The sequence below is a fragment of the Anabrus simplex genome, chromosome 6 (genome assembly GCF_040414725.1).
Source record: "Anabrus simplex isolate iqAnaSimp1 chromosome 6, ASM4041472v1, whole genome shotgun sequence".
Lineage (NCBI taxonomy): Eukaryota > Metazoa > Arthropoda > Insecta > Orthoptera > Tettigoniidae > Anabrus > Anabrus simplex.
Genome location: NC_090270.1, coordinates 184766007 through 184780116, shown reverse-complemented (window position 1 = coordinate 184780116; position 14110 = coordinate 184766007). Strand labels below are relative to the sequence as shown.

The 14110-nt window shown below is 36.9% G+C and overlaps 1 protein-coding gene across 5 annotated transcripts in view; it reads left to right on the top strand.

Moving 5' to 3' along the window:
• LOC136876276 (uncharacterized protein CG5098) overlaps positions 1–14110 on the top strand; it is a 577938-nt gene that overhangs the window by 388622 nt on the left and 175206 nt on the right. The window contains exon 1 of one of the 5 annotated variants that reach the window (XM_067150089.2): positions 9739–9787. The exons of the other annotated variants lie outside the window; for them this stretch is intronic. Within the exon in view, the coding sequence (XP_067006190.2) occupies positions 9751–9787 (37 nt within the window). The 5' untranslated portion in view covers positions 9739–9750. Of the gene's footprint in view, positions 1–9738; positions 9788–14110 lie in introns of those variants that run through there. 5 annotated transcript variants of the gene reach the window in all.

Genomic DNA, 14110 nt, shown 5'->3' with positions numbered 1-14110 from the left:
TAAACACTGTAAAAATCAAGTCTATGAACTATTATGTAGACGTCCAGAAATAAAAATATGATCTCAGTTCTGGCTAATAAAATTCGACACAGTATTTGGTCTTCAACAGATGTTCTACCTGATTGGTTTTTGAGTAAAATGGTGATTTAAAATACGTCAGGCTAAAGGGACTTCGTAAAACTGGAAATCTTAGATCTAAAAATTCTATAAGGAGCTAGTTACTTGTTGATAGGGATCATGTTGGATATGATAAGTCTGAAAGGAAAAAAGAGAGAAAAAAGAAATTACCTCGCAGGTTAAAAAGTTATTCAAAGAATCGTGTGTAGCATTGTGTGAGACTTGCCCCTTCTAGTTGCACTGCCAAATGTGTGTAATCATGTCCAAGACACAAACAGCATTAAACCTTTGTGAAGTGAGGATGTAGGTTGGGAAGAGGGGCAGAAGCGGTGGCCGAAGGGGAGGGGAGGTGTGGAGTCAATTGCGGCGGGGCAGATGGATGTGGGGAAATGGAAGGTTGACAAGGGAGTGGTGGAAGGTTAGCTTTGGAACTGGGGTTTCGATTTTTGTTTGTTCGGTGCTTATTATAAATAGGAATAATTGTATCGAATAGGATGTTGGGTTTCTTGGAGATCTTTTAAAGATTAAAATTAGGGTTTGCATATTGCTCTAGGTGAATAAACCGGTTTTCAATTATGTTAAGTGAAGTACCCTTGTTAGCTACTTTTAGTATGTCCAGATCCTGTCCCAATAGATGTGAATTCGTGGTTGAAGTCTGACATGCTGGCCTATGGCAGAAAAGCTATATCATTTTTTTTGCATTAACATGTTCTAAGTAGGGTGTCAACATTTTTTTGCATGTCTGATGTATGTGGCTTCACACTTATTATTAGGTCTAGGATTATGATGACCTAAAAAACTTCCAAAAAAGGATTTATGACCTAAAAATATGCAGATGACCGTAAATTAAAAAAAACCCTTTGAGTTTCTTTGATTTCTGTATTGTTTTATTCTTGTGTGGTTACAACATGAATTCAAGCTATTAATATTGGCAAAAAAGACATTTTGTAATACATTTTTGAGTTATGAATTTTGAAAATAATACATGTTTACAAAACAGACATTTCTCAGTTATAAAGGTCCCAATTGTTCATTCAAAAATGTGAGAGTTGCAATGAACAACGAATACATGGTGTAGATTTTAAAATAAAAATGGTCTGTTATCAGCCAACAAAGCTTTCTTTATACATAGAAAAGCTCCTTTCTACCTCACCCGACATAACAGAAGCATACTCAAAGCAAACAGTGTCACTTGAATTTAATTCACTGTTGTCAACGTCACAAAGAGAACATGTTTCACCTGACAAATTATTTTTGCAATTGAACACATTGTGTGTTACCCTTTATTTTTCTTTATTTTTCTTCAAAACCTTCATCTTCTCAGACACAGCTTGTCCCACTTTGCCACACGCACGATCCAAGTCATTCACCACTTTCAGCACAAGTTGTAACTGTTGCACTAGCGACACTTCTGACTTTTCCAGAGCAGTTGTGGCAGTTGGAAGAAAGCCAAAATTTGCTTTTATGTCGGCAAGTTTCCCTGCAATTTCACTATCTGCAGTAAGTTTTTGCGTTGCTTTGATCGATGCGACTTCAGTGCTGTCAAATGAATCCACGATTTGTTTCACCACTTGTAAGTTCTCGCTATAATACATACTGGCTTCAATCCAGGTTCCCCATCTTGTCAAAACGGGAGGAGGAGGAAGTGGAATGTCTGGAGCTTCTGACTTGAAAGTTTGAACTCGAGAGGGTGCCTTCAAGAATACCTTTTTCGCACATCCTATCAATTGGTCAACTTCCGGAAAATGACTGTGAACCTCTTCTGCGACTTGGTGTAATGCATGGGCTGAACAAGTTAATGCACCATTTTAGAGCCCGGAGCGAATTAGCAGCTTTGACTATGTAGGGAACTGTATCCGTTACCAAGAGCAACACATTGTCGTGCCGAATACCATCAGGCCACAACAGTGTCAACGATTTATCAAGAACTTTGCTGATTGTTGAGTAGTTCACTTTTTTTAAATGCTCACAATAGAGTAGAAAGTGTTTCCCAGCAACATCCTCGTCCAGTGTCACTACCACTACGTTAGCTACGTATCGTCCTCAAGGGTCTGTCGTCTCGTCCATCGATACCCATATTTTTTTATTTCCAGCTCTTTTCCTGATTTCTTCCGGTATGGATTTGCACGTGTGCAGTTTAGGATGGTTTAACTTACTCAATGGGATATTGGCACAAAGAAACATCTACACAGTTCTTCAAAGTATGGTGAAAAGGATAAATGGGTTTCTCCATGAAGCTTCTGTTGTAGTAATTTCCTTCATCCTGAAGTCGTTGCAGACCACGTTTGTGTTTCTCATGCGATACATGTTCGACTGTAAATCTTTTTACGGTGGCCACTCTCACATCACAAAGTTTGTAGTATTGTCCAGTCAGTGGTGAAAACCCTTTCTCCATACTGCGAAACAAATTGTTTTAGTTTAACAGACACACTTTGCTCACTTTAGGCATATCGTAACTTGACGTCTAATTGAACAGCACTTCCGTTCAAAGAAATACCACAAACTCAGTGACCATTGCTACTAACAGCCTTCTACCTACGTGAGAGGTGAATGTAATTTCTTGTATGGGCGAGTCTATTATATGCATACTTTTGGGAATAGGGGTAGAGGGTATCTGTTTCCTGGAAAATATATATTATGCTTGTATGAAATCAAACAAAATATTCAACATGGAAATTTAGTAAAATAGAGAATTAAAATAGCTAAGTATAAAAAAATTATCATTCTTTCTTGAAAACAGTAAAAAATAACCAAATTGACCTAACATTTCCCAAAAAATGCCCTATCCCACAAAAATGGCAAAATATGTATAAAAAAAAAAGACCTAACTAGTGGACTTCATTGAACTCACTCTTTCATGAAGAGAGAGAGAGAGAGAGAGAGAGTGTGTGTGTGTGTGTGTGTGTGTGTGTGTGTGTGTGTGTGTGTGTGTGTGTGTGTGTGTCATTCTTACAAAAAATAATTCAAATTCATCAGAATCCTAGCCCTATTTATTACATTTAAGTTTGTAAACCCCTTCTTTTGAGAACTTATTTTGTTGGTTAACAACTCTGCAAGATCCCGTTATCAACTGCACTAGAATTTTACTAGCCAGGACTAAGATGATCATATTTTTATTTCTGTATGCTTACATAATAGTTCATAGACTAGATTTTTGAAGTGTTTATTTTAAGTATTCCGTTCATAGATTTAAATGTTAAAATGATTATTTTAAACATATTCTGTGTGTGTTTTGTAGTCCTACCACAGGAATTGTCAATTTTAGTTGTAATGGCTGAAGATGACCCTTAGCAAGTCGAAGCTAGTCCCATGATGTATTTAATGTAAATATAATTTACATCAAATATTAATTTTTATAGTTATGATTGTCAATACGGATCATCATGAAACTCATATCTTAAGATACTAAAGATAACCAAGCAAGGGAAATGGCCTACCAATGATTAGGCCTAAAGATTAACATAGCTAAAATTGGTGAAGACATAGATTTTTTAAAACAGTGCAAAACGTATAACTTGGCTTCAAATTTTTTGAAAACCAGTCAAAAGAGATAGAGTTCCATTCCATACTGCTAAAACTCAAGCCCTAACCAATAAAATATGGCTTCATTACAAAAATCAAGTTTCCTTACCATCCCAAGGTGGTGACAGTGAATGGTCGATGGTTTGTGGTGGTTTGATGGACAGGTATTACTGGGAGGGTCACTGAACGAGTATCATGGAGATGTAAAGAACCATGGTGACAAAAATTGCTGGAGGATGGCTCATCACTGTTGTCAACTTGACTCGTTACATATTGAAATGACGAGGCATAACCACCAACAGTGTAAGTATCTATAATGGAGGTTCCCTTACCTAAGTAAATGATCAATCAAGATCTTCATAATTAAGTTGGTTTTCATTCTCAATGGGGAATTAAGGAAATACACACTTTCTCGCCCTCACTTAATTTAATGTTATATATATATCTGGCTTTATTTTTATACACGCATTACTAAAACTGTACTTTTTGGTGTTTGCCTGGTGTAAATAATTCAGCTCCCTTCTTGAAATTTGCTATTAATTGTCAGACCGAAGAGAAATCACACTGTAATAAAATACACAAAGAAATATATTACATGTACATATGCCATAAGTTGATAAGAATACACAAATGCTAAATCTGCAAACCAAACCAAAGGTTAGATTAGGTTGATAACGAAATTTCCTTCCATTTCAAATTGAACATCTTTATAGAGGAGGTAACGTTGCTTTCCTTTTCGGAGGAGTTCTTGCAGATTTTTCCTGCTTCGTATACAATCTAATTGAATTCTGTACATACGAAACGACAAAATAAGACCGTATTAATAAAATGCTGTGTTCGTTATTAAATGCATTATTTGAACATGGCACAATTCTACTTCCCTGGTATTACCCAAACAGATTTATAATCCTACAGAAAAAGAAAATATGCTTTACTATTATCCACAAATGTAACGCTAGTAATTTTCTTTATATGGCAGTGGCAGTACGTAAATCTTCAAATCATGATAAAACCATGACTATCTAGTGCCAACGTGCAAGGCTAACAGTAACTGTAAGACGACATATCGGGAAGTAGGGTCCCTAAATAGTATGGCTGGCGACACTGAGTCAAACCCTTCAGTTAGAAAACAACTATAAATCACTACCTTTAGTATTAAGAAAGTGTAAGAAAGTGTAAGGTTGTACCCTTAGTGTATATTCTTACATGGCAGGGAGTATAGTTGTAGCCTAGATAATTGTTTATAGCAGGGAGAAACTCGAGCGTCATACCATAAATCCATAGCATATCTAAGAGCTCGAAGGGCCTTCATGGCCTGTACGGAGATGACTTTGCTACTATTATTATATCTGTGATATTATTATTATTTATTTATTTATTTATTTATTTACATTTTATGGCCTTCATTGGACCACTCTAGCCAACTTTATACAAAGAATTTTTCAGTTTCCTGTCAGCCCAGTACTTCTTCATTCTCTCTGATCTTAACCTTCTTTCTTCATCGGAAATCACCCTTCCTATTGTGTATTTGTTGATTCTGATTTGCAGTCTGGTTTGTTTGTCTGTGAGTTTCTTGATTTTGTTGGTTTTGTTTCTTAGGTCTTCCACTGTAATTTGTAGTTCATCCATATCTTCTTTGATTTATGTAATCCACTTAATATTGCACTTACTATTGCATAATTTTTCTATAATTCTCCTGATGATCCTGTTCTCTGGTGTCCTGATTAGATGTCCAAAAAATGAAATGCGTTTCTTCCTGATTATGCTCATTACTGGTTCTATTTCCTTGTAGACTGTTTCATTAGAAGTTACTCTCCAGTGTCCATCTTTTTGGTATGATTTGTTGATGCACGTTCTAATGATTCTTCTCTCTATCTTGAGTATTTTGCCTATTTGTGCAGTGTTAGTTGTTTTGAAGATGGTTTCGCTTGCGTATGTTATTTCTGGTTGAGTGACGGTTTTGTAATGTTTTAATTTTTTTGCTATTGATAGGCCCTTTATGTTGTAGGTATTCTTGGTGACATATTGTGCTCTGGTCAGTTTATTTATTCTTTATGCCATGCTGACTTTTCATTGAGGTTATATGTTATGATTTCATCCAGATATATTAAATTTATCTACATTTTTGATTTCTTGGTTTTCTATGGCAATTTTGTTTATGAGTGGTGGGTCAGTAAACTGATTACTGTCTTTTGAAAAGATATTCCAAGACCAATTTTCTGTGCTATTTCCTGTAGTGATATAACTTGTTGTCTGGTTTCCTGAATATTGTTGGACAAGAGAGCAAGGTCATCGGCAAAACCTATGTTGTCTTTGGGTCTTCCAATTCGGATGTTCTTTGGGTTACTCTTGTACCATTCCCTCATTATATATTCCAAGGCACAGTTGAACAGCAGTGGTGACAAGCAGTGAATGGCTGAGAGAATTCTCCTCTGAACTTGACTTTTGATTGAGTGTTGGTTAAGGTGAGTTCAATCAATTTGATTAATTTTGGATGGAGCCCAACATTTCTTAAAATTTTCAACATTGAAGGTCTATGGATACAGTTGTAAGCTTTTCTGAAGTACATGAAGGTTATTGCAGGAGGTTTGTTTTGCTTCTTGTAACATGCTATGGTTAATTTTAAAGTGATGATTTGTTCTGCTCGGGTTCTCCAGGTTCTGAAGCCTCCTTGGTATTCACCTAATTCTTCCTCTAGTTGCTCTCTGATCCTCCTGTATAGGATTCTGGAGAAAATCTTGTATGTGCAGTCTAAGAGAGAGATACCTCTGTAATTATCAGAATTGGTTTTATCTCCTTTTTTGTGGATTGGGTGGATTATGGCTGTGGTGCAATGTTCGGGGAACTTTTCTGTTATCCAGATTTTTGTTAGAGCCATGTGTAAGAATGTTCGAACTGTATCACTGGCATATTTCCACATTTCTGCGAAAACGTTGTCTTCTCCGCATGCCTTATAATTTGATGATATAGATGTTGATTCCCATAGGGAATCTGAAATATATCTTCTTTGATTTCTGTAATCCTCTTAATGATGCACTTACTATTCCATAATTTTTCTATTATTCTCCTGATGATCCTGTTCTCTGGTGTCCTGATTAGATGTCCAAAAAATGAAATTAGTTTCGCCCTCGTGTGCCAGGTTAGGCTCATCATTTGGTACCTAGCATGCCTACCAAGACGCTGGCCAGCGCATACCGTGGAGACCACTGCACAGGCCACCCGGAGCCGCCAGCAGTGCCAATGCACTATGAGAGTGTCTCTTTACCAAAAATTGTTGCCTGCTTGGCCATCAGATGATATAGATGTTGACTCCCATAGGGAATCTGAAATATTTGTCCTGAATGAGTAAATTTATAATACCAATATGAATGGACCGTTTCTGGACATTATAAATTTTCCAGCTAACTCATTCTTGGGTTCCCAGCGTTTCGCCCTCGTGTGCCAGGTTGGGCTCATCAGTTGGTACCTAGCACACCTACCAAGACGCTGGCCAGCGCATACCGTGGAGGCCACTGCACAGGCCACCCGGAGCCACTGGCAGTGCCAATGCACTATGAGAGACTTTGTCTCTTTACCAAAAATTGATGCCTGCTTGGCCATCAGATGATATAGATCTTGATTCCCATAGGGGATATGAAATATTTGTTCCGAATGAGTAAATTTATAATACCAATATAAATGGTCCGTTATTGGACATTATAAATTTTCCTGCTAACTCATTCCTGGTTGCCAGCGTTTCGCCGTCGTGCGCCCGGTTGGGCAGCGCATACCTTTCGCCTTCTGTTTCCTTTCCTTTCGTTCTCTTTTCCCTTCACCACCTCAAGATTTCATTTGATCCTCAGCTACCCCCAATTTTCTTTTCAACTTAATACAACACGAAATAATTCCCATATGATATTTTAAAAGTATTTTCTTCCACCTGACTTAATTCTTTCTTTCTTGCTGTCATTTACTCAGAGTCAAACGTATGGTCCGCATTGAACTGCAAATTTCTGTCCACCTTTATTTAACTCCATATATGTTAATCCTCCTCACGTAATATCCATCTTCCTTCAAGTTTTTAGAAACAGAAGAACTTTCTTCTAGCATAATACTTTGCATCCGCATATATATATATATATATATATAAAGTTTATAAACCTCTTGTGAAGACAATGTTACTACAATTTCAATTGATTTCTGAATGAACAGCAGCATCGCTTGGAAGCCAACCTTTTTTGATTTACATGACCAGCAATTTAAGGATTACTTTTACAACTTTTTACTTTTATACGGCGTGCTGGACTTTTTTATGGATCTCTATTTTTTTAACATGTTGTAGCACATCTCTGGATTCTTAAGCCTTCGCACGCAACAATCACCTTCCTTCAAGTTCCAAGTAACAGAAGAGCTTTTCTTGCAACCAGGTGTTTTTACGTCTATGAATATCTTGAAAAATGACGTAACTTCGTCCCAGTCGTTCTTCGAATGTACAGCAGCACATTTAAGGAGCAAGCATATATTCAATTCCTTGACCTACAACTGAAAGATTTCCATCCCTACCAACTTTTTAATGGTGTACGACGCACTGGACTTTAATCGTAAATAAATGACGTGACTTTGGTTCAGTTGTTCTTCAGTTGGATAACAACATCTTAAAGGAGCCAGCATATACTAATCTCCTTATCCAGCAACTGAAGGATCCTATCTTTAACATATTTTTAATGTGCACTGGACTTTTTATGAATATCTGTCATGGAGTAATTTTTTTTAACATAGTGCCGCACGTCTCTATAATGCTTTTCTCAATATCTCGCGTGGTATGTACATTTACGAGACCTTATGTGTCTTTACATTGTTTGACTTCTTAGGTATTTATGTTTTGCTTTTGTTTTCGGCTGATGATGACCTAATGTTAGGTCGAAACTAGTCCCTAATCATTTATGTAATTTAAACTCTGTATATTTTGTATTGAAAAGGTGGACCCTTAATAATAATAGTTTAACTCTATTGTAATCACAGTTCAATACGGATCTATCATAATTAAACTTATTTCATTTAATTAAGGATTAATGATTATTTAAAATACTGGCAGTCTGTTGGATAATCCAATGATTGGTTAATTTGAGAAACTGATAATCGGGATTCTACATGAATTTTTTTATACCTTTCATGTTAGCTAATTTGAATATTGGTTTTTTCAGTGTGAGGAAATCATATTCACATCACATGTCGGTTATCTGTAGTCTTTGGGTTAATCTCTGTCATTCGTGGTGCATATTTTAAATACCATTCAGAATTACAGTTATTTTATCAATCAACAAAATAAAGTTATATTACTTTCAAAATGTCTGTCTCAAGTAGAAATTCTGTAGGAATCTTCATTGTTACTGGCTAGGGATCTGTGCCATCTGGCCCATGGCAATTGTAGTAAAAAATTTGTGCAAGCTAATTTGTGTATGGTGAACAATGTGATAATAGCAATTTATTTTTCTCTTTTGTTATATGATGCATAAAAACTTAAAAGGTCACAGATGTGCAATTTGTGCACTAACCGCAAGCAACATAACAAGTGGTAAGTTCTAAATATCTGCTCTTCATTGTTATTTGATTTAAAACCCTTCATACAATTTTAACATATTACGGTCTAAATATTTTACGTGTTTACATTATGAACTATCCTTCCTTATTGATCGTGGTATGGATTCAAAAACCAATGGTATGATCAAAGGGCTGTGGAATAACATTGCTTCACAATCTTCAATTTCACATTTGTAATTGTTATGAAGTAGAGACGTTTGTTATTGTTATGAACTAGAGTTTGAAGAACATTTTGGAAACCACTGTCTACTTTTTTTGTTACGTATCCAGACTTCTGCCACTTGTGTACCAATATATTTTGCAGAACAGGGGAATAGAATTGATGGTAGACAACAAACAAATTAATTGACTATTACCACAATGTTTACCTTGCAAAAGTGGGCTTGTGTAATTTTTAAAAATACATTAATCATGGCCCAGGTGGAATGGTTCCCTTGTGATTAGAGGAAGAGTTTATTGATAGATTTAAGGAAGTTATGATTCTTTCACTTAATGCAGTGACCCTGAATCATGTTGCAGAGTCTGTAACTCATGGTGATAATGAATCTTCCATACATTCTCCATACTGGTATGTTAAAGTGAACATCCATTTACATAACATTAATGGAAAGTAGATATTAACATCAGGCAGTGTGATACTAATGCTTTTTCTATTTTAAGATGTTAGTCCAGTACAAATTTTTATGTACAGTATTTAGTTAAATCTTAATGATTAAAATTATTGTGAGTTATTGTGGGCAAAATGTCTATTGAAAACACTCATAATTTAGTTACTTCCCGCTCTTGTTTTATGTCATGATTAATATTCATTTCTATGTTTATTCTTTAACTTTCTAATTATACAAATGTAGGAAAAGGAATGTGTATTATCTTCATATTCCATTTCATGTAGGATCGTGCTTTCACATGGTTTTCAGTCACACGAGACTCGTGATTGTATACCGTATTTACTCAAGTATTAGACCTCCCTTGGCTTTTCAAGATGAAAATGGAAAAAAAAAATGCATACAAGACCCCAATAATACCAATATAATGGTTCATTATTGGACATTATAAATTTTCCAACTAACTCATTCTTGATTGCCTGCGTTTCGCCCTCGTGTGCTAAGTTGGGCTCGTAGTTGGGACTTAGCACACCTCCCAAGACGCAAGGCTAGTGCATACCGTGGAGGCCACTGTATAGGCTACCTGAAGCCACCAGCAGTGCCAATGCACTATCAGAGCTATGTCTCATTTCCCAAAATTGATGCCTGCCTGGCCATCAGATGATATAGATGTTGAGTCCCATAGGGAACTTAAAATATTTGTCCTGAATGAGTAAATGAGTAAACGTAATTCGTCAGCGAAGAACAACTATTCTGCTTCGAAGCGGGTACAAGCGTTGTGCAGCTCTGATGACATCACGCTAATTTGTAAATAGTTTCGTCCGTACGACCCACGCAGTGAAAACCCGTCAAAGTCATGCAGTAGGGTACATCGGTGTCTTATAGTTAAGAAATCTGTACCTCAATAGCATAGGACTACTGCAGCTCTGATGATGTCGCACAAATAGGTGAATAGATTCGTGTCCGACCCGGGCATTGCAAGCACATATCAGTCATGTATATCTGTCTGTGTTTTGTAGTTAAGAAAAGAAGAATGTCCACCAACGTAATGGTTAGCACAATTAGCTGCCGTTCTCGGGAGCCTGAGTTTGATTCCAGGTACCTTATTGCCAGAGATTTATGAATGGCAGGAAGGTTGATTTTCAGTAAAAATGGTACAGGCAACTCCCTTCCACTGGGGGCCTGTCTAAAAAAGAGCTGCACCACCTCGGGATGAGGAAACAAGTTTACTTTAGTTTAAAAATATTCACGGTAGTTGCTAGGCCTATAGGCAAGATCATTAACAAAGTGATTGTTTAATATCTTATAACTCGGATCAATATAGGGTTTTTTGAGAGAGAAGTAGGTTTAAAACGCGATGAAAACAATCCAATCACAACTGTTTTACTCGCCAACATACCTACAAATAATAATAATAATAATAATAATAATAATATTGATTTTTTTATGTCCCCGCTTACTTTCAACGATTTTCGAAGACTCCAAATAAAACATACTAGGGTATGCGTTAATAAAAAATGGAGACAACGAACGTTCGAAATTGAACATTATGATAATAAACACATTACCGCCACACCTGTAGATATCTGTAAATGCGGTACACTTTCCTGTTATTTATTTTTATTCTTTCCGTCATGGAACTTTTGGCACCATCCGGGTGATAGCATACCTAACCTGAGCAATGCGGTCTCTCTTATCTCATTTACAGCTGTTTAAGTAAATCCTGGATGTGATAAATACAGGGAACAAGCGTGAAATATACTTAAAAGTAAGGGTCTGGCTTTCAACAGCTGCAGTTATCAAAAGAACGCTTTCAGTCACTATGTATTACATTCGGAAATACAACTCGTAACATACGCTAGTTATCTGCTGGTGATTTGGCACGCTTTCAACAACACGGCACCGAGCTTGATAGCTGCAGTCGCTTCAGTGCGGCCAGTATCCAGTAATCGGGAGATAGTGTCGGCAGCCCTGAAGACGGTTTTCCGTGGTTTTCCATTTTCACACCAGGAAAATGCTGGGGCTATACCTTAATTAAGGCCACGGCCGCTTCTTTCCAATTCCTAGGCCTTTCCTATCCCATCGTTGCCAAAAGACCTATCTGTGTCGGTGCGACGTAAAACAAATAGCAAAAAACAAAAACACGGCTTTATTCAGAAGGAGTGGCTTCTGCTACACCATCTGGGAATATCAGAGACCATCTCCAGAAACCATTTAGGAATAGCTTTGCACAGTTTGGACTCTACAGTCGAGAGCAAAACTGTTTTTAAAAGGTTCAAAAAGATGGGACCTCAAATGCTCTCGGTCTCATTGCAGTGCATGGCTGATGAGATGGCAGTGAAGATGACGTCACATGGAATGACGGCACGCCAGTAGCGGGGGTAGTTATTGGCGCAAGACAATTAAAATGAAAGCAGTGATCAGGTTTACCATATGGTAGGCCTACTGCTTAACTGACAGAGAACAGATGACTGGCTATTGAGTTATTTAGTATCAATATTGTGCAATATGATAAATACGATACCCATATCCCTTTTCTCTACGGGTTGAGTATAAAGTGAGACGAATCTTCGTAGTGAGGTTTTTTTGACCTACCTGACGTTAACGTCATCAGAGGAATTAATGAGATGAAACGAATGAGGTGATATGAATAACTAAAACGGGTTGTATTTACTTTATATGTAGGCCTAAAAGTCGTGTTCACCATTTATTGACTTTTTACATTTAGAAATACTGCCTTCCAACAAAAATAGCCAGTATAACTCAAATACATTCATAAGTTTGTTAAAGAACAGTGTAGAATGTTTGCATGTACAATTTATAGCTCTTTATAGCCTAGAAGTCATGTGTTCACTGCACAAAACTTGAGGTTATCACATATTGGACACCCCTTTACATTTTTTGGCTGTAAGAGTGGAGAAAAAAGGGGTCTAACACGCAAGTAAATGTAGTACTTTTCTTCCCCCTGCCTGGCACTTCGCACGTTATTCGCAATGTTCACACCCATGCTTGCAGTAACAATTTTATCATACATTGAATGATACTTGGGTTATACTGCGTTAGTATGTATTTTTTTTTGTGATAATGAATCTGTCAGTCCTTCATATTCACTTTTTTTCACACCAGGCAAATGCTGGGGCTGTATCTTAATTAAGGCCACGTCTGCTTCCTTCCTTCCTTCCCACTCCTAGCCCTTTCCTTTCCAGTTGTCACCATAAGACCTGTCTATGTTGGTGCGATGTAAAGAAACTTATAAAGCAAATCATATTAATCTTTATTGGTGTTAAGACTATCTCATCAAAATCGGTGTACAATTACATCTACTTCAGATCCAAGGAAGCCTTAACTGTATACGGCTTTCAGAATCACTTAATTTGTGGTAATCAAGTTATGAATAAAAACATGGGAACATGAATAGGATATGCAGTGCACAATGTCAGCCTTATGTTGAAAGATAACAATATCAAAAGGAACCTGTAACAGAATAAACACAATGACAAGTCAGTGAGAGAAGAGGGAGGAAAAAGGAGAGAAAACACAAAAGGACAATGACAATCTCTGCATCTTTTCTCTTCATCAATGTCACTTCTTCTCAGCACCTGACAAGCTCATTTCTGCTTCTCAGCTTCATCAGAATGGTGGACTTCAACATTCATTGAGATGCTGTCGTGACAGATCTTCGATCTTGATGTGGGAGGTGGGAAAATAGTTGGATAAACAGAAGCAAAGGGAAGAAGCAAAAAAAAAAAGAAGAATACAGATGATAAACGTCTAGGAACACAGGATAAATATAAAAAGAGAAAAAGAACCTGACAAAAGGACACTCCCTACATACTCATACATTGCTGTCTTCAATGTTTGTCCTTATCCTTTTGGGTTTATTTTCTCTTTCTACCTCTTCTCTCACTGACATGTCATTGTGTTTATCCTGTTATGTGTTCCTTTCTATTTTCTTATCTTTCTATGTATGGCTTAATTTTCATTTGTTTTTTTGTTTCTTTCCTTTACTTTCATTGATCCGTTGGGTTTATTTTCTTTTGTGTTTGTCCTGTGTTTCTGGTCTTTTACTTACCTGTATTCAATTTTATTTTTCTCTTTTACCTTTCCTGTGAGCAAGGGTTGGTGACCACAGGGCCCTTAGCTTTGTCCTAGCGAGGCCTAGGGAGTCTTTCACTTTCAAGCCCTTCGTGGCCCTTGTCTTCCTTTGGCTGATACCTTCATTTTTTTGAAGTGTCGGATCCCTTACATTTTTTCTCTCTTATTATATAGAGGATGGTTGCCTAGTT